The sequence below is a fragment of the Ambystoma mexicanum genome, chromosome 13 (assembly GCF_040938575.1).
Source record: "Ambystoma mexicanum isolate Mex_15411 chromosome 13, UKY_AmexF1_1, whole genome shotgun sequence".
Lineage (NCBI taxonomy): Eukaryota > Metazoa > Chordata > Amphibia > Caudata > Ambystomatidae > Ambystoma > Ambystoma mexicanum.
This window is the reverse complement of record NC_090938.1, coordinates 656,175,711-656,200,819: the sequence shown is the minus strand read 5'-3', so window position 1 is coordinate 656,200,819 and position 25,109 is coordinate 656,175,711. Positions and strand designations below refer to the sequence as shown.

The 25,109-nt window shown below is 49.0% G+C and overlaps 1 protein-coding gene across 1 annotated transcript in view; it reads right to left on the bottom strand.

Annotated features, from left to right (window-relative positions):
- Positions 1–25,109, bottom strand: part of OSBPL7 (oxysterol binding protein like 7) — a 274,513-nt gene that overhangs the window by 7,368 nt on the left and 242,036 nt on the right. The window contains exons 20-23 of the mRNA XM_069634654.1: positions 20,159–20,303; positions 19,178–19,322; positions 18,826–18,952; positions 16,426–16,548 (exon numbers count right to left, since the gene is read on the bottom strand). Of these exons, the coding sequence (XP_069490755.1) occupies positions 16,426–16,548; positions 18,826–18,952; positions 19,178–19,322; positions 20,159–20,303 (540 nt within the window). The remainder of the gene's footprint in view (positions 1–16,425; positions 16,549–18,825; positions 18,953–19,177; positions 19,323–20,158; positions 20,304–25,109) is intronic.

Here is a 25,109-nt window from a genome sequence, read left to right as displayed (position 1 = left end):
GGTTGGCAGCCAGGGGTTCCGTTGCTATTGCGAACAACAGGGCTGACAAGCGGCAGCCCTGTCAATTTCCTCTTTTTAGTTCTATGGGCTCTGATTTTGTTCATCGCAGTGTGATGTCAGTTGAGGGATGTTCATATAGCAGCGAGATTAAGTTCAGGAAGTACCTCCCAAGACCTAGTTTTTCTAGCACTGCGAAGAGGTATGGCCATTCAACTGAGTCGAATGCCTTCTCTGCGTCGCGTAGGATTGCTACCGCCTGCGTGGAGGGGTCAAGTGTTTCATTGATCCCGAAGAGTCGGCGTCTGCCAAATGTCATGTTGCATCCTGGCACGAAGCTGGCTTGGTCGGCTAGCACCAGTCTAGGCATTAGTGGGAGCAGTCGGTTGGTTAGGATTTTGCCGACGATCTTATTTTCCACGTTTATTAACGATATTGGTCTGTATGAGGCACATTCTGGGGGTTTCCCTGGTTTATGAAGCAGGATGAGATTGGCTTTGCGTAGTGTGGGGGGCAGACACTCGCTCACTAGGGCCTCTTCGTACACTGATAATAGGATAGGTGGGAGGGTCGGGCCGAGTGCTTTATAAAATTCCCCGGTTAGGCCGTGGGACGGGTTATTTAGTCCCAGGTAATTGTTTTATCACTGCCAGGATTTCTTCGGATGTGATCAGCCTATTTAGCGAATCTCTCATGTACCCCTCCACCCAGTACAGTTCAATATCGTTCAGGTACACCTGGAGGGCTTCTGGGTCATATGGGGTCTTGGAGCTGTATAGGTCAAGGTAGAAGGCGCGAAAGGCAGCCATCTCGGCCTCAGTGTGGACTACCTTCCCCTGTGGGTTGCGGACACAATCGACCTGTGGGGGCCGTCTGTCTGTCGCCAAAAGTTTTGCTAGAAGGGCCCAAGGCTTCTGGGCCTCGTCGTATTGGCATATTTGGCGGCCTCGCGTCAGGAATCAGCACTCTGGATCGGCGTTGCTCCTGAGCTTGTCCAGCTCCTCTTTGATGAGGCCTAATGTATTAGGGTCTTTCGAGGTGGCATAGTCGAGTTTGAGTTCTCGTTTCCCGACAATTCTTTCCTAATAAGTTTTAGTATCCCGTTCTGGGCAATACATATCCCTCTAATATAGCATTTTAGGGATTCCCACAAGGTCCCGGCCGATGTGATGGACTCTTGGCTGATTGAAAGGAAGGAATGAATTTCCCCTTGGAGCTCTGGGGTGAATACTGGGTCCCGAAGTGCTCCTGGTTAGAATCTCCAAGCAATGCCACCCCTCGGGTTATTTGCCGGGAAACATTTGAAGGTAACTGGGGAGTGGTCAGAATGCGTTCTCAAGAGGATTCGGCATTCGTCCCATCGAAACCACCCCACCTGGAACACCAGGAGATAATCCAAACGTGAGCCGGTCACGTGAACCCAGGAGTGGAAGGTGAATTCCCGGGTATCTTTGTGGCTGAGCCGCACTATGTTTACTAGGTTGTAGGTTTTGCAGATTTCGTGAACCTGAAGGCATGTTTTAGTGGTCGTGTTGGATAGTGTGCGAGATTTATCCCATTTGGGGTCTAGTATGGTATTTAGGTCGCCGCCCCATATGATCGTGGCCGTGTAGGCTTATGCTAGATGCGTCATCACCCAGTCAAAAGTGTTGATGCCATCGTTATTTGGGTTGTATGTGTTTACCAGGACTACTTCAGTGTCTTCTAGTATCCCGCAGACTTAATAATGCTCTTCCTTCATCATTTTGTGACGTTGACACTAGCCTAAACTTCACGCTTCTGTTGATCAGAATGGCTACCCCTCTGGCGTAAGACAAAAAGGAGGAGTAATACCTATGGCATCCCCACACGGGGGCCCCTCAGCTCTCGGAAGAAGGGAGTAGGTGGGTACCTTGTATAAAGGCAACATCTACTTTATGCCTTTTAAGGTACTGGGATATCTTTTGTATTTTGGATGGGTTGTTCCCCCCCTCTAATGTTCCTAGCGTGAATTGTCAAGGGTTGTTTCATGTATAAACCGGGTGTTTTTCCATTGACTCAGATGCAGAAGATTGGGTGCATGCCTGCTTCTTTTGTATGTCGAGGTCCGGCCAGGCGTGTGGTCGGTGCTTTCCTTAAAACAGAAACTTCCCTTCTCTGTCCCACCCTCGCCGGCAACCCCCAACTCGTCAGTCAAATGTGCCCCCCTGTCCTCCAATAACTGTAAAACAGTGCTGTGCTCGGGGCGCTAGTGCCAGCCAAGGTCGCCAGCTCCCATTTAGGTGAAATAGTAGTTGCGCCTGCAGGTCATACTTGTGCGGTTCAATCAAGTCAGTGCCTTGTAGGGACGGGCAAAGGTCCCCCCCTCTTGCTGGTGTTGTTCATTGTGTCTGTTGCAAGGGGTGAGTGACTATGTTGCGTTGGGCCCCCACATACCTCGGAGTTTCAGGTCGGATCTCTCCTGATACGGTCACCCCCGACTGGCCTCGGAATGTTGCAATTCGGGTGACCGCCAATGTCGTCCTGGTAGCTGCTAACTGCTTCAGGGGAGGTAAAGTAATGTGTTTTGCCCGCGTGTTGTACATGTAGCTGGGCAGGGAAGAGCACATAATATTGAATTTGGTTTTCTCTGAGGTGTCTCTTCACTCCAGTAAAGGACCTGTGGAATTTTTGGACTGCTTGCGAGAAGTCCGGGAACATCGCAAGATTGTGTCACCGTCCTTGTAACTGAGTAGCCGTTTGATGATGGGGTGTGGAGACGCACCCGGGATTGGACGAGTTGCAGGAATTCGATGTGCCCTTTCAACCACAACAAGGTGGGACAAGGCACCCACGCCAAAGAGCTCTTTGCAGACAGATTCGATAAAGTCTTCCATTTTCTGTGGATTTGTTTCTCTCACACTACTACCAATCTGATATTGTTGCAGCAATTCCTTCCCTCCAAGTCCTCGTTCTTGGCTATCACAGTTTTCATCTGAGTTTCTAGTGTGTTGACCCTAGCTGCGAGTGCTACGCTGCCGTCTTCCAGGTCTGACACCCTCTGTTCAGCAGTGTCAAGTCTGTCACCGTGCTTGTCGAGACGATGCTGTAGTTGATAGACTTTTGAGGATAGGGTATCTAGTTTCGAGTCTAGATTGCCAATGCCGGCCTTAAGTTCTAGTAGGATCTCTCGAATATTTGGACCTGGGGTTTGCAGAGAGCTGTCATTTGGTTCCATCTCCGTCTCCGCGGGTTCAGGTGATGACTGTAGCTCGGGGAGTGTCTTGGCAATAGCCCCAGATTTAAAATTGAGTTTCTTCTGCGACTTATCCGGTTTTCCCCATGTGTGGTGATGCTGTATCTGATCCCAGGGAGACGCAGTCTGGGGGGATCGTGCTCTTTTAGAGCAAGAGACCGTTTGTTGAGGACTGAGGTCTGGTAACTAAGTGGTTGGTAGGTGCTGTGTGTAGAAGTCCAGCAGTGGGCCAGGGTTGCCCACAGTCAAGAGGTTCTGTGATCAGGATTGCTACTCCGTTGTATTGTTTCAGTTTGCTTGCTGGCCTCGTGTGGTCCGAGGATGCTGCCCCCCCTCTTCGGAGAGTGCCCATGTGCCGTAATCCCACCGCCACGGGTGGCTCAGGGCATGTTGTGGGTTCACGTCTTGTATTCTTCATGCAGGGTGAGAGAGGGTCTCCACAGTTGCCTTGTCTTGAGTCTTGCTGGGGGTGGTCTGTCTCCACAGCACAGCGAGTGCAGGTGCGAGTTGTCTAGGTGGGCCCCGATTTCCTCTCTTCCGTGTCTCTCTCACTGGTCAAGGGGCTCGGACTGCCGCGGATCTACGTTTGACCACTGGAGAGGCTGGCGGTTTCGTGTGGTCGGGGGCCTGCGAGGCAAGGTGTGTGGGTGTTTAGTTGTTTTGTGCACAGGTTTGGTTGTCTCGTGTAGATTTAGAATGCTATTGCGTGCGGGTGTCTCCAACCACGTCTGAGCAGCACTTCAGGCTTTGGTGTGTGCCAGGCCTCCGGGCACTTCCTAAGCGAGGTGTATGGATGCCCCGTGCCTCGCTGCCAACCCTAGGCTGATCGGGGTCCCTGTGTCCACTCCACTCCCATCAGGGTTTCAGTACCGTAGGTATGCCACCGCACGTTGTTGTGGTGGCGAGAGGTCCGGTGAGGCGGGCACCTGTAGGCCGCTGCTGTGGGATTCGGCTGGCACATTGTGGCATGGGCGTAGATCGCTGCTGCTGTCGTGGTCTGCGCAGCGCAGTGTTTCATTGGGGACCCTGGGCCCAGGCGATGGCAACTGTTCAGCCACTGGGGTCCTGGGGATCGTGAGGTGCTTCTTGAGCAAGGTGTTGTCATGGACTCGCCAAGGCGCTGGCTGCAGGCGCCGGGAACCCTCCAGGGGAGGACCTGTCCTCCATGCCCTGCACCTACATTAGTGGGCGGACTGCTGCCACTCTCGGGTCATAGATTCGGAGGAAAGTGTGCAGCAATGTGTAAGACTGTGCCCAGGGATGGCTGTGCCCCAGTCCGTGCAAGCTGAGGTTGAGGGTGCCCTGAGGGTGCGGCGGAGATTACGGGCTGGGGGCTGGTGTTGACTCAGCCCCAGTCCGAGTAAGCGGTAGGATCGGCGGTTGCAGTTGGTTCCCCCATGGAATGGCTAGGGGAGAGGGCCATGATCACCGGCGTCTGCGGCGGTGTCACTCCAGCGCGGCTCCTCCGCCTATTCAGCTGCAGCACGGGAGCCACTCCTTGCAGTCTGGCAGGTATGATGATTTGTCGCGCATGCAGTCACTGCGCTAGAGTCCAGGGAAGGTGCGTGCCACAGTGTCGGGATGACGACCATCCGCGAGATGCTCAGTGGAGCGCCCCGGAGCCGTGGTGTTGTTTGCCGCTTTCGGGCTGCCTCTCTTCCTCGCTTCGGATGCGGCCGCCCACACATGCAGTCTGCCCCAGCATGCTTTTCGTGTCGCTGGACCTTTCCCTCCATGCGATCGCCGTCGGGAGGTGAGGGGCTCACCAGGCTTTTAGTAGGGTGTCTGAGGTTTTGGTGCCGGTGCGGTTCCTGCAGGTGTACATCAAATCAGGATTTTGGGAGCTCACAGTGGAGCTCACGGAGGAGCAGCCATCTTGGTTGACTCTCTAGCGCCCTCTCCAAAGAGCATTATAGTTGAGCTCTACTGTAGTGTTTTTTCCAATTATTCTGTGAACCACAGTTGCCGGGGAATGTACGGTGGTAGCCTATGAAAATGTCCATGAACCGTCATCCATATTGGGTTGCCAAGGGGCCTCTATTGTGGGTACTGTAAGGAACTCATGGTGGCAACAGTAAAGACAGACACAAGTGATCACAGTTCAAGGGTGTTTATTGGACAATAAATGCAGGGTGAAAAAACGCCTAACCTAAATCTAAGATGGGAGCAAGCTTCGACCATCAAATGAAAAATAAGGCAGTCCTTGTGGTGTCTTCTCAAAGTAAAATGCCTATACTAAAAAAAAAAAAAAAAGAATTATTACCAAATCCTTACAACTAATTACAAAAAGTGTGGGAAAGGTTTCAATAAAGAAAGAAGTGTTCACAAATATTAAGTCAGGATGTGATTAACAGGGGTCTCCCTTCCCCACGTTTTGAGTAAGGTACAAAGTGGATCTCATGAGCACAGCACACGCTCGAGCTTTCCCAGCACAAGCCGACAGTTCCATATCAGCTATCAGGTTCTTCGATGCTTAAGTCTCTTTTCAATAAAAAGTCTCTTGCCTTCGAGGGCCTGATGTGTTCAACAACAAACAAGAAGTTCTGTTCCACGTACGTCTTTGGGTGACTACTTCACCCCTGGGTCCCCCTCTTCTGAGTGTAGACCCTTCACAAAATCGTCTTCAACAAACCGACTACACAGTTCCTTGTTCACTGAACTTTGGGTGATGACTTTCCACCCCGGATCTCCCTCTCTCGGGCTCAGACCCCTTTCAGACGTCAGCCTCCCTTCATCAGGTTCAATGCGTCTTTTCTCACTTTCACAAATCTTAATGTCTTTTTAAACAGTTCTTCGGGCTTCGCCCCTTTTGTTGGCTTCCCTCTGCCGGGTTCAGTCTCGCCAACTTTTGACCCTTAACTTCACAATCATCTGTCGTTCAAAGAACCGTGTATGACCAGTTTGACCTCTTCTCGCCTCTTCCCAAGGGCTTCTGGTTACGGTAGTCTCTTATCATAGGGTAATCGCCCAGAGTTTCCTGCGTGAGCACCCACGTGGTGCCGGAAGCCTCTGTTACGGGTTTCTCCCTCTTTCTCAATAGTTACTTTAAACCTTTCAAAGTTCAAATTTAGCTGCTTGCTGTTCAACACAGTTTGGTTTCTTATCGACTCTCCCCTCGACTCAACCGCTGTGATGAACCGCTTGGCTTTCTTCTCCTTCGCGTCAAGGTTGGTACCACAGAGACCAGTCTCTCTCCCCGGCTTGGTTATCAGCAGAGGAGGGTCTTGTGTACCATGCGCATCTGCTGCAACACACACTGGCTTTTGTTTGTGGCCTTTTGTTTCCATCTGCAGAGGTTTCACAGACCTTGATCGGAGAGGGGAAGGTGGCTTCTCTCCTTGTCACCCTCTCGATATTCGCCATCTTTCACCTCCTCTTGAACTGCCGTGCTGAGTTAGCTCTCACGTTGTGCGGTCTGCCTTGCTCGTCTGGTGCTCTTGTGCTTCCCTGTGGGGAAGGGAAAGGGCCGTCAAGTGTGTGTGATTCTGGTCAATTGCGTCAATTGCCAGACCCTTGTATTGGGACATGTCAGGTAAATGGTTCTGGTGTTAGTCCATTATCTTCTGTGGGGTGCGAAATTGTTCATGTCGGAAAATGGGGGGTGGGGAGAGGGCAGTGTTTTGGAATATCCTATGTGGTAGGATGGTGAAAAGGTGACGAAAGAAGGGGGATATCGGGTCTCGCCCATCGGTGTCCCAATCTCCAAGGACCCCCCATCCAGGTGATCCACCCCCAGGAACTGATCCAACAGCAATGGGCGTGTCCTACCACCTGGATGACAGATCCCTGGGGACTAGCCAGGGGGACACCTTCAGGTCTCTCAGAGGACACAGGTAAGTCCTTTCTTGCATGGCCCCATGCTGTGAAAGACTGTTCGAGTAGGTTTGTGTTGAGTTCCCATTGGTGTGCTTGAACCAACAAACTGCTCAGGTTGCCCATGGGGTAATTGTGCACTTCTGGCACGTGCTGTGCCTGGATGGAGATGTGTTGTTTTGTGCACCATTGCCCTATCTGTTGGGTGAGAAGTGACGTTTCAGTGTGTTCCAACATCTTTATTGTTAGGGTTGAGGAGGACGCTCTTGCCTAGAAGCACTTGAAATGTACATAGAGCCATCTTTATTGCTAGTAGTTGCGATATGTTTATCTGCTGAGATGCTTGCTGAGTTGACTTTCTACTTTGTGCTTTGAGCACTTGGCAATGCACCTGTTGTAACGTACACACGCACTGGAGGATTTACGAAGGTTTTCTTTTTTAACATATTTGTGCTTGTCCACCACTTCAGTGTTTTTACCATCTCCTCCAAAACCACCACTATATCATCCCATTCGACCTAATGCTTGTGACAGTTGTCTTGCAAGGCACTGTTGCACGAGGTGCATGTTGAGGCGGGCAAACGGGAAAAGGAACACGTTTGAATGCCATCGTCCATAGTAGTCTCGGTATTTTTCATACCGTTAACAAACGACAAGCTGGATAGCCAGGCGGTTGAGCTTAAAAGAGCTAGTACTGTTTCTTGAGAGGGATAATACATTGCTCTATTTCTAGCCAGGATGGCTCCTTGGAACATTTTAGATTGCCTTGGTATGAGGCTGGATTGTTGTTCTTTGATTGAGAAATCAAACTAGTGAAGGCGATCGATATTCTTTTTGTTTTCTTATAGCACAAGTTGGTATTTCCCCTGTTAATAGTGAATTGTCTGGGGAAAGTGCACGCCGGAATGTATTGATGGCGAACATGTGCTATTACTACTGGTAGTAATGTGCTGAAGAAAACCCAAAAGGAAGCAACTTAACTGAAAATGACATGCGTTTACCCTGAATCTCAGGTACTTGCGATGGCCTGGGAACATTAAAATACGAAACATGCTTTTGAACCTGTCTTGACTTTTTACAGGGAAGTGAACAGCTTCTCTCTCTGGCCCTTTGCTCATTTTTTCACGGTGAAACTGATCAGTCCTTCAGACGATCAGTGCTGGAAACTATGTTTCCCTTTTGGTCTTTTTACCTCTTTGGTAACTTTTTAACAGTGCACACAGCATCTTACAAAGCAGTTCAGTGAGGATACTTTTGTATCACCCCAGTCATTTAAACATGGGCTTTTTGGTTACCTCTATATGTTTCTAAAGATAAGCTGGTGGCAGCAAATACATGTTTACCATTGGGACTGTATGGTCCCACTACACATCTGTGGTGCCAGAGAGTCTGGGTGTGTGGCATGAGTGAAACCCACAGTGGTCCCTGATTGGACCACTGCTGGCTGTTTGAATGGTGCAGATCCTTAACATTGGTGAACTCGGATTTGCTTCCAGCCAGGAATTAGGATAAGAAGGACTCCTGCAGCCATTTCTGCAGATCAGAGTTGGAACCAAGCATCCTGTGTAGACGAGCATCTGAGTGAAGATCTGTGGACAACTCCTGAGAAGGTGCAGCAGCCTTTCCTGTGATTGGCCCGGTGTAGCCCTGCTGGACTACCTGCTCTGTGAAGGCCCTGATCGGTCCTTCAACCCTTGGACTGGTGGGACCAACCAGTCGACGCATTTGAGGATCCAGCTGTCCTGAGCCTTCAGAAGTGTCCCTGGCCCATCCAGTGGACTGACCAACTCTGCAGTGGGCTACCTTGGTAGAATTGTTGCTGTTCCGCGATCAGCACCGGAACTTCAGTGGCAGTCAGCTTGTGGGATAAGTTACCTTCCTGCCAAATTTCAGCATCAAGGGATCCTGTGCTGGAAGGTCTTCAAACGCAACTGGACAGGTGCCTGTTGTTGTCTGTGTGCGGTATCCATCGCTGGAACTCGCCTTTCCCCATCTGGTGAGTCTTCCTGAAGAAGTCTGCATCGGTGCCTTCTGCATTTCCTCTTCGCAAAGAGTTGCACTCTGCTCCTGGAACCGACCGGAGGAATCCTTGCACCAGAAGCTCCTGGGCACCTTCTACTGGATCAAATGGTGTGAAAACCTACCTCCAACGACCCCCAGTTGACATACCTAGTTATCTGAGAAAATTGGAGTGAAGGGGTAAGTAATTGCAACGCAGTCACCTCCCCCTGGTTTCCTTACAATACACTTTGGTTATACCATTACATCGGCTTTTGATAGTCGGATCTAAGAGCTTGTATCTGAAAGATAGAAATATAATTTTACGGACCTGTAACATGGTTGAAATATCTTCTGGAACATTTTCACCACCACAAGAATGCTTCCTACATCACTGCCCTATCCGAAGAAGGAGCTTTGTGACTTTTGTGCTCAAGGGCCCATACATCACAGGGATTGGACGTATAAACTTAGGGTATCCTTCTTCTGAATTGGTTTCATTTTACTGCATCATTACTTACCTCCTTTTAGTTGTCCAAGTTATTGTATGCATTCCTACAAACCTAAAGGTGACTGTATATATGTTTGATAATTAAGTATTGTGTGATATTACTACCTGCTTCTAGTGAGCGTTTCTGGCCTATGTTATATTATGTCACTGTGCACTGAGCTTGAGTGTGGTTATCAGATCAGTGAGAGTTCCCATGTGCTGTTTTATACGGGCTATCTGCTGTTAGTCTGTTGTTGCGGTGTGGCAGAGAAGTGGTGTGTGGGTTTCTGTGTGAGAAGTGTATAATGGAGTATTTTTGTACTTACCTCTCTAAATTGAATTATTGTGTGCTTTGCTGTGTGGACTCGTTGTGAACCTCTGACCCCACTCACTTTTTCTTGAAACTAAGCCTTGGCCGCTCACTATGCTTACCTTGGTTGGGTTTGGTTAACCTCTCAGAGTTCCCCTCTTCACCGTAACAAGTATGGCCTCCTAAAGTCTGTCCACCAGGCCAGATTCTAGAAATCATTATAACGTGCCTCAACAGTTCTTTGCAAAAGAGCAGGGCATTTGATTGGCTTCTCCAGCTTTCTAGCATCTGTGCGATGGGACCGATGCGTGGCATTTGATAACTGTGGCTCCCGCATCTTGCCGTCCTGCTGTATCTGTTGCGTCTGATGTGTTCTTGATGACCACGTTTGCAGTCCATTTCCCTTCCTGCAAGATCTTATTAAAAGCTAGTTGTAGATTATCTGGAAACGCTTCATTAACGTCACTGAGCTCATACTACTGTGTCCGATTCTATTGCACCATTAAGACAGTTCATTCACAATAAAACAGTGCATGCAGCTGACATTGCCATCTTCCTGCCAAAAAAACAATATTTTCCTCCTCTTTTTTGGATGGTTGCTCCATAAGAGGTGGATTACTAGGAAATCTGGCGTCTGTTGACCCTAGCTGTTGTATGGATCAGATGGAGATGGCTTATAGATCTTCATGATGTGAGCACTAACAGTTTTTGAGGAGACTGCTCTTCTTAACGGAGGGGGGGCCCAAGTGCTTCTTTACTGATCACAGTAAGGGAATATGAGACACAGGTTTGTGATCATCTAGGATGTCTTCAATGAAGTCTATATCTTCATCAGAGCCCTGTGCCTTCATTCTAAATCTACCCGCTGCCCTTTTGAGCAGTGCAATGTAAAATAGTCTTCCGTCCGGGAAGTAATAATAACTGGGTTCTACGTCGATAGTACCCTCTGGGTTCCCAATGTCATCCCCAAGTATGGGAGTCACCTTCTTAATACTTAGTCATCCACATCATCCTCCTCATCAAGGAGGGTCTTTAAGGAGCTCTATGTATAGCATCAGTTTCTTACTTGGGTCAGCCCCTGCTATGAACATTTTTCAGGTTTTGTGTATGGAGCCTACGTTCTGCGATATCCAGGAAGTTTACAAATTGTGACATGGTAGTGAAGGAACCCTCTGCGTCCAACACCCAGTTGCAGTTAAGCAGAACAAAACATCAGTGGGGGTTCGGGGAGAGAGGGCATGGGGATGGTTGAATGCTAGGAAATGGGAGGGGGCAAGTTACATCTAAGAAGCAAGGTGTGCAAAAATAGAAGGATATGCATAACTATAGATAAGATAATGCTGGGCAAAAAGAAAGTGTTTTGCAGAACCACAGCAGATTGCAGGCTCCTGTCAAACCTGTTGGAGTCTTGCAATAGACAATGCTCGTTGATTCATTTAGGTTGTTCTTAAATTCACAACTATTCTGTATCCAGCCATCAAATCGCAGGTGGAAAGCACTATATAGAGGACCGTTTCATGTGAAGATGATGTAGTTCTCTGTCTCCTACCATGCCCATTTCTCCATACTTCACTTGCACCAGTTGGGAAAAGGGGTGGTCAGTAGTTCTGCAGCCTTTTCAGTCTTCGTTCCCCCAAAGTTTCATTATCTGAGAGGGAATTGTGACACAGCCCCCTGCCTCTGCCTACGGGTTGTAGGGGTGACAGGGCCTGGAGCATGATGCTGGGCTTGAAGGATTTATCATAGGTAAGTCCCCCGGAACATCACACCTTGCCCCAGGCTAAGGCAGGAGCCTCTCATAAGGAGTGTACCGTTTATAATCCTGCTTCTTTATGAAGTTTATCCAAGTTCGTTAAGGGTCACTGTTCTGCTGGATCTTCCAGATTTGGCCCCTATGTATGCAGCCATAGGCATAGGAAAACATTTGGCAAACTAATATGGAAGGGACTCCCTCTAAGGGGCATGGTTGGGAGGTGCACGGAATAGAGTTGGCAGAAAAGCAGGCATCTTGAGGCACACTGCGCAGGGTCGTCAATCGCTCATCAATGTCAGGACTGTATGTTGCAAAGCTTGTGGTGACAGTCTAAGGGGCTACCGGAGGAGAAACAGTTTGTAGTGGTGAATAGATGAGGTGTAGGAAAGGTCCTCCTAGGCAGAAGAAGCTGACTGCCTGTGAAGGAGGAGAATAAGGCCAAGGTCCCGGGTAATAAGATTGGGAGGGGGCCCAGAGTCCAAGAACAAGGTATTAGGTCAGCCTAGGCACGCAACCTCATGGTGAAAGCTTTGGGGCTTTGCTGAACACCTTGCCTAGTCTCTGCCCTCCCACGGGTTTAGTGTGCGGATGCACAGGGGACCTTGAGACTCATGAGCAGATGACACGACTACCCGAGCCCAAGAGACAAGAAAGAAGTGCCAGGGAAACTCAAAATCCAATCCAAGGACTGGGTGACTCACCAAGAAGAGAGCTCTTATCCAAGCCTGCATCTCTGCAGCATCTAACAACTTGGCTGAACTCTTGAAAATCTGCAAGGAACTGGCCAATTCTGCCGCAGTCTCTACCTCTCCTGTCCCTTTCCAGGCCCTCTGCATGGCTCTGGCTTCTCACTTCATCTCTAAAACGCAGGACATCCTGTCCTCACTCTCCTCCTCTCTCCTCCCTCCTTCTACTCCCTGATCTCCCTCTGGCTCTTCTGCAGCCACCTCTGCTCCCTCCTTCTCCGTCTTTCCCCTGTTCTCCTAAGACGAGGTTTCTAGACAAGTCCGATCTATGAAAGTCTCATCAAATCAGGTTCACCGTTGTTACTCTAAAACCTTCAAGGACTACATCGACTCCCTGGCTCCCGTCTTTGCCAACTTCTGCAACCACTCCTTCGCCACTGGAATGTTCCCACCCCTCCTGAAGCACTCCCTTGTGCACCATCTTCTTAAGAAAACCTCTGCTGACCCCTCCTGCCCGGCTATCTATCGCCCAATCGCCATCACTCCCTTCCTGGGCAAACTCCTTGAAAAACTGCCCATCTCCCAGCTAAATCTCCACACCAAATCTGTTGGTTGTCTCCATGATCATCAGTCTGGCTTCAGAGCGGTCAGAAGCACGGAAGCGGCTCTCCTGAACATCAGTGAAGACCTGCTCTCCAACCTTGATTCTAACACCCCCTGTGTCCTCATCTTGCTTGATCTCTCTTCTGCCTTTGACACGGTCAACCATGCCATCATGCTCAAATGTCTCTGCGATCACCTGGGTATCACCGGTCAGGCCCTAGCGTGGCTGACTTCTTTCCTCTCTGACCGACCCTCCCAGGTCCAACTTGGGTCCTTCCTCTCCGCTATCTTTTTCTATACCTGTGGTGTTCCCCTGGAGTCTAACCTCTCTCCCTGGCTGTTCAGCCTATACCTGGCACTTCTTGCCCACCACATTGCTGCTCTCTGCCCCAACTTTCAGTGCTATGCGGATGACACTCAGCTCATTTTCAGGCTACCTTCGGCCACCTCTTCTCCTACTCTCATCATTGACTGTCTTCTATCCAGGAGTGGTGTGTCGCCAATTACCTCTGCCTCAATGCTAGTAAGACTGAGATTCTCCTCATCGGCACACCCGCTCCCTCCTTTCCTGCCGTTCTCTGGCCGGCCTCTCTTGGCCCTTCTCCTGCTCCAATCTGCAAGGCTAAAAACCTCAGGGTCATCTTCGACTCCACACTCTCCTTCTCTCCCCACATCTCAGACATCTCTAATAAGTCACACTACCAGTTGCACCTCCTCAGAGGTATTCTACCTTAACTCTCCTTTCCCCAGAGCTCTGGGTCTCTCTAGACTGGACTACAGCAACAGCCTCTTTCTAAATCTGCCTGCCTCCACTCTCCGCAACTCACCCAGAACAGGACTGCGAGACTTGTCCTTGGCCTCAAGCCCAGATATCGTATCTCTCCAGGACTGAAATCTCTGCACTGGCTCCCAGTGGCTGCAAGGATCAAGTTCAAACCCCTCTGCATTGTCCACAAGGCCTTCTGGGGCCTGGGGCCCCAATACCTTCAACTCTCTCTTCCTAAATATCTTCCCTCTCGAGCTCTTCACTCATCCGCCTCCAACTCCCTTAGGGTCAGCCGCTTCTCCAAGCAACAATTTGGTGGTAGATCTATCTCTTCGGCTGGGGCCTCCCTCTGAACAGCCTCTCTGCCTCCCTGAAACTTGAGGAGAACCACCTCTGGTTCCGGAAACACCTCAAAACCTTTCTCTGTGCTTCTCCCTTTTCTACCCCTCTGCCCTGCTGACCTCCTGGCTGAAACTGAATCTGCACTGGCTATCTGGCCACCCTCTGTTCTCGGGCCCAGGTCCTTCAGCCTCCAGTGAAACACACCTGCACTGCCTGCCTGGCAACCCCCGCTCTTGGGGACTGTTTCTGTATCCCTACAGTCCCACACTTACCCCTGATGTACACACTTGCCTCTGCACTTGCCACCTGCTGGCCGTTACCTTTACTCTTGTTTATTCTATACTCATGTACTGTACTGTCCCTCCCATCTTCCCCCGCACTTTCCCCCGTCGCCCTTCCCACGCACTTGCGCAATCTGAATGACACCTGGCCTAATAGGATCATTATCCATCCTCCCTTGGTTAATCCATTCAGGGAGGAAAACTGGTTTGAGACTTGAACTGTACTACTTGAGAAAATGCCATCCTGTTGCAATTGCAGATTTGTGTTGCCTTTATGTATTTTGGCTTATCCCTGTAAACAACCCTAATAAACCCTTGTTTATTGATATATCCGAGTCTTAGTGTTGTGTTGGTCCTGCTCAGTTTCATGGCATAACACTAGCTTTAAGATGCAAGCCCTTAATGTCCCAGGATGCAGAACCAGATGCCATGGGAAATGTATGCGCTCTATGTCCCATCTACCCGGCGGTCTCTATTGTCTTGGGGAGCAGATAGTACAGAGTGAAATAAAAGGGCCACGGTTTCACCAATGGGACAACAGGCCTCCAAATAGCACTGGGCATATACAACCAAAACGGTATCCAACAATACTCCAGCTTATGCGACACTTTCACAACGGCTTACACTTCACTTTGCTGCATAAATTGTAGCAACACAATCCAAGGAACAGCACAGAATATCAGTTACAACATGCCAATATTATTATTATTATTTATTTCTTGTAAACCGCCACATACCCATGGGCTTCAGGGAGCACAAATAACAATTAGGACATGGACAAAACAAGGACAGGGAAAGGAGAACAATCAGTGAGTCAGGGCAGGGGAGAGGAAGACTGTACAATTGGGTTCTGATATTATTATAATTATATTATAATTGTTTTTTTTATAATACGCTTAATACCAAAGAGGTTTCTAAGCACGGACCCAGGATTCGAACCTTTGTTGCTCTACGTCGTCTTGCTTCCAAGATGCGCGGGTGGCCACTGAGCTATACTACCCGTACAGGACACATTTTACACCTGTTCAACCATGCCTCTAAATTATCGCTCACTGGACTGCAGGACAATGCACACGGGCACTACAGGCTAAGGCAAAGTGATAGAGGTCCATACTGACCGCAGAAGTGGGCTATACAAGTGGTAATAACCTAGCAATCCTCCCAAAATCCCTCTCCCCATGTGTATTAATTACAGTGTGGGGTGGGGGAGGTTTTGTGGTGCGGTTGAGTGGGGTGGGAGGAAGTCTGGTTATCACAAACCTTTCTAGGCTATGCCTCAGGTGGCACAGTGGATGGGGTGGTATTGTTAATGGTACCAGAATCTCAGTCTTTGTAGGACAACTATAGCAGCGACAGGGCAGTAGATTGCTGTATCCACAAGAGTACATGAAGAAGCAGCGGAGGTGCCAGTGGTCAACACTCAGTGTATCCACAAGTGTTTCGGCCCCAGCGTGGCTGTTGCAGGCATTACTATACATACTAGGTTAGTTGGCTAAGAGTGCCGGGGAAGGGGGAGGGATATATTATAGTCAAGGGGTGCATGCATAGATCATACTCTTGTGGTATCTTAATGAGCTCAGCTTGTGGCACCATTACTTCACACCTAATGTTACCCAAGCAGGTGAAGATCGTGGGCATCTTTGTTACGCCATTTTTACCTAAGGAGTGGTAACAGATTTCAACCATTATAGCACCGTCAGGAGATTCCAAAGAACCATGATTGGTTGGGCTAATTATTACAATCCTAGGGTTATCCTCAAGAAATACAGTTTATTGGGGTCATTATTACACCTCAGGGGTTACCTGAAGACGAGTGTCTGAGTGGACTCATTATTTACCCCCGGGGTTACCTGAAGATGTGTGGCTGGTTTTGTCGTTATTACACACCCACTGTTACCCAAGAAAGCATAGAAGGTTCGGATTATTAATACACCCACAGGGTTACCTCAGTTGTCAACATTATTACACCCCCCTCAGGGTTATCTGAAGCACTGATAGTTTGGATCCTTATTACATCCCTTGAGTTACCTAAGGAATCAGGGCTGGTTGGGATCATTAGTACAACTCCAAGATTAGATAAAGAACCATAGCTGGGTCAGATGTTTACTAAACCCGCAGGTTTACCAGTAGAACCATTACTGAGTGGAGTCCTTATTACACCCCCAGGGTTACCTGAAGAAGCGTGGCTGGTGGAAAATATTATTTTCCTCCATGACTTTACGCCGGTCTCGCTGCAGCTGTTCGATTCTTCTCTTCTGTGCCTCTGCTGCCTGCACGTTCCCCTCCTCCAGGTACCTGATTGTAGAAGAAGGCCACATAATGAATAGTCCCAGCCTAGATAAAGGCATCTCAGAACACAGCCACAACAGGAGTCCTGCCACCAGCCCAGACACAGCTACGGTCCTTCATGCCAGACAGGCACAGTGGACCCCACAACGGCACACACCATGTGGACAGATACACTGGGCCACACAACTCCTCACCCTGACATCTCTTGTATGGGCCACTGCTGTCCAATGTGCAAGCTGCTCCCTTCAAACCTTCCCCAAAGACATACCTCCACCCTCACACCCTGAATAAGCAGGCCTCTTCCCCTCATACTTTCAGAGCGATATTGCAACATTTTCCAAAAGCCTTTCGAGGAATCGTGAACAGACTGAGAAAGCGCTCTCATTTTCGAGGAAACCTGTGTAACAGAAGAAGCACCGGTGGCAGTGGTTGCAGTGGGCATCAGTACAGTGGGGCTGATTTACCGGATAATACTACAATGTTTTCCACCAAAGTCATTCTGCATGCTTAACGTTTTGGAAAGTATAACACTGAATTATTTAGTATAATGCACACAGTGAACTGAATCTCCTATAAAGGCTTGAGTGAACTTAGTGCATATAATCTAGTAAGTGTAAAAGGTCCCATCTGAAGGAGCACTGAAGACTGCCATACTCTTCACCATTGCCAGCTTCTCACATTACCCACCAGTACAGTTCCTCACACTAATTGCCGTTAACTCCTCAAAACGGACAAGCTCCTTCCACTTTTTACCAGTGCTTGCAACTTGCACTGTCCGGCATCAAGGACTCCTTACACTAACCACCAAGGGCAGCTCCCGAGTCCTCACGCTGCCCACCACTAGCAGCAGCCTCGAGCATTACTGGTAGGCTGATTACCATCACTGCCAGCGCACCAAGCTTGCTCGGATGCTTTATATCATTGTTGACCTCTTCGCTGGACTGCCAGCAGGGTCCTCATTTGGGCCAAATGTGATGGATGCTTTGATGTGGGCATGCTTCCTCTCAAGCGGTCTACCCACATGCAACACCCCTGCCCGGGTTGCAAGCATGTATAAGTCCATTGTAAAAAGCACATGCAGGTGGGTGCAAGAGCCACATCACCCTGTGCTCAGACCACCACTTCCAGGACCTTCAGAAGAAAGGCTTAAGCTGTAGCCGAGATGGTACAACCACAAAGCCCACAAAGAATGAGGGAGATGTTTCCAGATTGCTCAGAGCAGAAGCGATTAGTAATGTTTTGCTAAAGAAGGCAAAAGCTCTGGAGCGGTCCAGTTTACTTATGAACAAGGTGGTCTGGGCAGAGCTACAGGGGAGAAGTGTCAATTTAATGACATCCTGATGTTCGCCACCTAGAGGCACTGCATTGGAAGAAAATTCAATGTGGCCTCAGTCGCTTAAAGATGTGGACATCAACATCAACCTGCAAACCTCACATTTTACAAGCTTGAACAATGCGCGTAAGCTTGCGTGGGCAATTGATGCAATTAATGCAATAGTTCAAAGGAATGCTGAACTTGAGGCTTTCTGATGGGGACAGATTGGACTACCATAAATTCAGGCACCAAGGTGAAGAACACACGTCTTCCAGAGATGGAGCAAGGCCATTTTTGATAGCTTAGTCAATCATGCAAGCACCTCCATCCTGAGGTAAGCAACCACCCCTTGAAACTTTGTGAAGCCAGGAAGGAAACGGAGTGAGATCCCACAATGAATTGTTGGCACCTTCTGTGGTTTTTGGGAATGGGTACATGAAAGTAGACGGCTGCAAATGCAGGTATCTTTGGTAACCATAACCACACACACACTAGACAAAGACACTGCATTTTTAAACATATACCATCTACTCCATCATCTTAGTGAATCAACTAATAACAGTCTACTCCACAACATAGATGAAATAACATCTACTATCCAACAAAAGACATGCCATTCTACCCAACAATGTGCACAAGAAACAAGTGCACTACCCAATGGTATAAGAGTTCAACAATGCACTCTACCCAATGACAAACATGCAAGCGCCTATACTTTACAACAATGTAGAAGACTGTACTCCTACCCAACACTGCACATGATTTTACTCTAACACTATACATCATTGATGGTATTATAATAAACTACATGCTGCACTTGAGAATTCACAGCTAGAAGGGCATGTGCGACCCACGATGTTCAAGAGTTTATTTCATACAAAATGCTTCTCTAGAAAGAGATGTTCACATACAAGAAATCAAGTCCCCCTGCAGGCTGTTTGACTGAATTACGATTACACCATACTTACCTCTGATCAGGCCGCAGCCTTGAATCCGTAGCAGGCAAATAGGGCTTAAGGTCTGTAGTTAACTCATTCAACTCCAGCGCAAACTGAGTAAAGCCATAGTACTTCTCATAGTCCCTGGGCATGCAGTCTGTAAGGGCAAAGATGCACTCTGTTTAATAGTGCCTGACAACCCCTCTGACTGACTCACCCCTGACTCCACGCCACCCAAACCCACCCCAGGTCAGACCCAAGCAAACATGCGTGTGGGAGGAGAGGAAGAACATTTCTTAAAAACCAGCACCATCACTCCATCTTGCACCCACTGCTACACGCACACCCCCACCCCCCACCACCACCCCTATGGGGTTCTCACTTGGTTTCCAGATGCACTTGGTGTTAGGGGCTGCCCCACAGTGTAGGCCTTCGCTCCACGTCCCATGCAGCCGATGGATCACGGCCCCCCGGTGACTGACCACTACACCCTGGACTTCATTCACAGTGGAGTTCCAGTACCGCCCCTGAGGAAGAGAGATTATAACCTTATTAAAGAAGCGCTGTAGACAAAGAGCGGAGACGTTAATACTTCAAAGACTGAAGAATGGGGGCAGTCCGGGGGTGGAGAGAAAGGAGATCAGGAGAGAACATGGGAGTTGAGTGGATTGGTCCTCAAGAAAGTGGGAGATTTCCAAATGGAGTTCATGTGACCTGGAGGGCTTTGCACAAGAACACATGTGGATGTCAATTTGTGTCTTTGTGTGTGCATACATTAAAGGGCAATGGAAAGGTGGGATTTGCTTGCGAGGGGTCCTACATCAAAAAAGCTGGATAAAGAGCAGTCAAATATCCAAGAGGGTGCTTGGAATGATCAAAGTCTTTACCCTGCTGCAGAAGCTTGTGCAGGGAGAGTCCCATACCTTGCTGTAATATACAAGCCTTTGATAGGCTCCATTGCTTGGCTGCAGTAGAAGGGCTTGAAGGGGGCAGATGTGCTTGGGAGGACAATTGTTTAAGAGCATTTTGTCTGCAGAAGACACGTTTGTAGATGGGTGTGCTTTCAAGATGCCGGGGGCATACAGCTTGTACCTTACTGCAAACGGCAAGAGCTAGCCTATGTGTAAGGCGACTAGGCTAATGCCGAAAGCTGCAGGGTGGAGGTGGGAGGAAGAAAGCAGAAGAAAGCACTGGGGCGTTGGGGGTTTAATTTAATCTGTCAGGAGTCAGTATGCTGAAAAAGCACAAGTCAAGCTCCCATAGATGAGATCCTGCCTGGAAAGAGAAGGCTTGCTTCAGAATTCAATACGTTGCAGACGAACTTGCTGTGCTGACCAGTTGTGTATTTGACTAGGAGAGTTACCTTGCAGAAAGTCAGCTTGCAGTGGTAACTGCTGTCCTGGGTGTTTCGGATCAGGACCTCGCCGTAGTGCTCGATCCAGCGCTGCCCGCTGAGGATGTTGTGAATGCAGGACGTCACCTTGTTCCACTCGTAGTGGTCGCCAAACCTGGGAGGGGAAAAAAAAAGAGGCCACTAGAGTTAAATGGTTACTAGAGCAGGAACCCAAACAGAAAAAAACTGCTAGAGAGGTGAGAACACTAAAAGGGGAAACGGGCTGAAGACTGCCCGCGATATGAGGAGTGTGAGGAGTCAGAAATGAGAACCAGACACAAGGTATTCATGTTTTCAAACAAAGACATTTATTAAATAAAAATGGAGAATTTTCCTACCTAGAAATTAAAACTAAAGATCTGTCTGTGTCAGAATGTCAATAACTGAAAAGCCGTCCTTGTGTCCAAAATGTCCTAATCTGAGCCCCACAATACAAATAAAACAACAAACAGTGCAAGGAAATGCCTTTAACTTGATGTTATCAAAAGGGTTATAAATCAAAAGTAAAAGAATAACTCCAGCGAAATGGTTCTCCAAGGTAAAGACCCTTGGATCCAGAGGGTGGTCCTCTTCCCCTGGATTCATAAATAGGATGGCAAACATGTCTCTTTAGCGAACAGTTAATTTGTGTTTTCACTGGACTCACAAAGTTCTTGTTTAAGCAATATGTTCGGTAACAGCCTTTCTTTAGAATTTCCTTTAACTCTGCAGATTGCCTAGTACACTTCCCTGCATCTTTTTATATTTCCAGCTGCCTGGTGTACTTGCTTCCAGTATTTCTTAAGCCTTTCACAGTTCTTTGACTATATCATAACAGCATATACCGTGAGGTGCTTGGTATATCCATCTATGGTAACATGTACTCAACCTTTTCTCCCACACTGCCATCTCATGCATCTGTACAGGATTGGGTCTTGCCTTTATACTTGTTCTTGTCTCAATTCAAACATTCCTTTTATTGGGTGTTGAATTTGTACTTTGCCTTGACTGCATTAATTCAAACTTTGGGTATTTTCTGCATCAGCAATTTCGTACCATTCAAACATTTGTTTGCCCGCTTGTCGGAACGCCCCTATTCATCGGTCTCTTCCAGCATCTCCGACTACTCGCGCCACTGTGGTGTGGCTCCTTCACCCACTTTCCACTTTGAAGTGTGCAGATGTTCTTCCAGCGTCCTGCGTGGCTCTGCAGTCACATGCTAGCCTTCCTTTTTGGCCCAGGCTGGAGAACGCTGTCTCTTCGAGCGGTCCGACATCCAGGAGCTCCTGCGTGGCTCCCAGAATCTCCGCCCCCCTTCTTGCTCACACGCGACTACTCTCCTTCTGTTCCAGCGGCCTTTTCCATTCCAAGCTTGTCCGTGTGCTTCGCGTTCGTGAGCCTCAGCCTGGGGGTTTAACATCCTCTCCTGCACTGCTCGCCCCACTAGTGCGGTTGCGATCTATAAATATCCTGCGACTTGGAAAAGCAACTAGCCTGCATGTTGTACTCCGAGCTCCTGTCACTTTGCACAAACTCCCTCCTCCCCCCCATCTCAGTACCCAAGTGTTTATGGGAGTTGAAGTCCATGGATGGTATTGGACTTTTAACTCTTAGATGTTTTTTTTTTTTTTTTTTAGAGATTTCACATAAAGGCACATCAGAAACAAAAGGTGTTATATGCGAGTTGTGGGTGTTTGGTCAAAGGTGGGGGCCTGACCAGAAATGTGTAAGGAAAAGGTTTCTCGACTTTCCCTATAAGTGGGAACCGTTTGCTGACAATAGGGCTATAAAGGTGTTTGGCATCAGTGGGTCTTTCTCATGGGAAGGAGGGGAATACTGTGTCTCATCCACTGAAGTCATGACATCTCCCCGGTAGTTGTATCCTCCTATGTGATCCTCCCTCATGTAACCGCCCCCAGGGTCAGGATCAGATAGAGGCTGCAGTCCCTGGCCACATTGCAGGAGATTCCTGCTGGGGAATCGGTGATGACTCCATTGGAGTCATCACAGGACCCTATAGGGAGGAGGGTTAGGGGAGGCTCAATTGCGCCAGGGAGGAAAGAGAACCAGAGAAGAGGAAGACAGACCCATGCCTGCTAAAGATCTGATGTGATGACAGAATAAAGCTGCATTACTAGAAGGTTGTATTAATGGTGAGGGAGTAAGAAGCAGCAGGAGAACAGTTCTCCTTGTGCTAAGGGGACCTTGCAGTCGACCGGAGCAATGCCAAGGCAAGGCAGATTGATTTATGATCTTAGGATAGATTTGTGGGGTATTTTCCTGCCCCAGAGATCTGTGTGCAATTTATAGGACCCAAGCTCAAATCCCGGGAGGGCCCACGCAGCATTTACTACTTCTCAGTTCAATGAAACAAGAAGCATTCATTTGAGTAATGATTGATATATGATAAGATCTGGCATTTGTAACAGCCTATACACAAGTGTTTCAAGGCGCGACGAGGCAAGGAAGGGGGAACAGAGGGAGGACAGACAACTATCTTACTAGGCCAAGTGACATTGAGATCGCGCAAGTGCAGGGGAGGGGAAAAGTGCCAGGGGAAAGGGGAGGGGGCAGTGCTATACATGGGATAAAAACAATAAGAAGTGCGGCCAGCAGGTGGCAGGTGCAAGGGTAATTGCAGACAGCAGGTGTCCAAAAGTGCAGATAGGGGGACTGTAGGGTTATAGATACAGGCCCAAGTGCATGGGTTGCCGGGAGGCAGTGTGGGTGTGAGACTGGGCGGGCAGGGACCTGGGCCTGAAATCGGAGGGCAGCCAGGTGACCAGTGTAGTATCAGACAGGAAATCAGCAGTGGAGAGGAAGAGAGAAGGCAGAAGCAAAGAGGAAGGTCTTGAGGCGCTTCCAGAACCAGAGATGGTTCTCCTCAAGTTTCAGAGGGGGAGGGAGGCTGTTCCAGAGGGAGGCCACAGTCGAAGAAAGAGATCTACCACCAATTTGTTGCTTGGGGAAGCGTCTGACCCTGAAGGAGTTGGAGGTGGAGGAGCGAAGAGTTCGAGTAGTAAGGTATTTACGAAGAGAGAGTTGGAGGTATTGAGGCCCCAGGCCCCAGAAGGCATTGTGAACAATGCAGAGGGTCTTCAACTTAATCCTTGCAGCCACTGGAAGACAATGCAGAGATGTCAGTGCTGGAGAGATACAATTCCTGGGCTTGAGGCCAAGGACAAGTCTTGCAGTCCTGTTCTGGATGAGTTGCAGAGGGTGGAGAGTGGAAGCAGGCAGATTTAGAAAGAGGCTGCTGTAGCAGTCCAGCCTAGAAAGAACCAGAGCTCTAGGGACGGTGAGCTTCTGGGGGAAGGAGAGGAAAGGAAGAATACCTCTGGGGAGCTGCAGTTGCCAGTTTGACTTCTTAAAAACATCAGAGATGTGAGGAGAAAAGGAGAGTGTGGAGTTGAAGATGACCCCGAGGTTCTTAGCCTCAAAGGTGGGAGCAGGAAGAGGGCCAAGGGAGGCCGGCAAGAGAGTGACAGGAAAAGAGGGTGCAGGTGTGCCGATGAGGAGAATCTCTGTCTTACTGATATTAAAGCAGAGATCCTTGCCGGCACACCACTCCTGGATAGCAGACAGACAGTCAGAGATGAGAGAAGGAGAAGAGGTGGCAGAGGGGAACATGAAAACAAGCTGAGTGTCATCCGCATAGCACTGAAAGTTGGAGCAGAGAGTGGCAATGCGGTGGGCGAGAGGTGCCAGGTATTGGTTGAACAGCCAGGGAGAGAGCTTAGACCCACTGGGGAACACCACAGGTAGAGAGTGAGATAGAGGAAAGGAAGGACCCAAGTTGGACCTTGGCGGGTCAATCGGAGAGGAAAGAAGTCAGCAAAGCCAGGGCCTGGTCGGTCATACCCAGGTTATCACGTAGACGGTTGAGCAGGATGGCATGGTTGACTGTGTCAAAGGCAGAAGAGAGATCAAATAAGATGAGGACGGAAGGGAGATTAGCATTAAGGTTAGAGAGCAGGTCTTCAAGGATGTTCAGGAGAGCGGTTTCCGTGCTTCTGGCTGCTCTGAAGCCAGACTGATGGTCATGGAGACAATCAACAGATTCAGTGGGAAGATTAAGCTGGGAGATGGCCAGCTTTTTTAGGAGTTTGCCCAGGAAAGGAGTGATAGAGATCGGGCGACAGTTAGCCAGCGCAGGAGGGGTCGGCTGAGGGTTTCTTGAGAAGAGGGTGCACAAGGGAGTGCTTCAGGGGGGAAGGGAAGGCTCCAGTGGCAAAGGACTGGTTGCAGAAGTCAGCCAGGACAGGAGCGAGGGTGTCAATGTGGTCCTTGACGGTTTTGGAAGAACCTGTTTTGACGAGACTTGCATAGATCAGACTTGTCTAGAAACCTTGTTAGGGGAGAAAGAGTGAGGATAGGTGGCCACAGGGGGGGCAGAGGTAGAGGAGAGAGTAGAGAGAGGAGGAGGAGAGGATGAGAGGGTGGACAGGATGTCCTCGGTTTTAGAGATGAAATGAGAAGCCAAGGCCGTGCAGAGGGACTGGGAGGGTACAGGAGAGGTAGAGACTGCAGCAGGATTGGCCAGCTCCTTGCTGATTTTAAAGAGTTCGGCCGAGTTGTTAGATGCCGCAGAGATTTGGGCTTGGATGTGGGCTCTCTTCTTAATGCAGACAGAGTGCCGGTATTGCCTATGGAGCAGGTGGCAGGATAGTTTGTCAGAGGATGCACAAGAAGCTAGCCATTTCCTCTCCGTCACCGTGCACTTGCGTTTAAGAGTTACGAGGTCAGAGTCATACCAGGAGTTGCACTTGGCTTTGGGCTTCAAGCGGATCCTCATGACAGGGGCAAGAACATCAAGAGTATCAGAGATAGAAGAGTGGAGCATGGAAAGGGCTGTGTCAGGATGTGAGTCAGCCAGAAGAGGAGGGGGGGGGAGGTAAAGTGGCTGTAAGCCTCAACTGTCACACGCTTTATGGGTCGGATG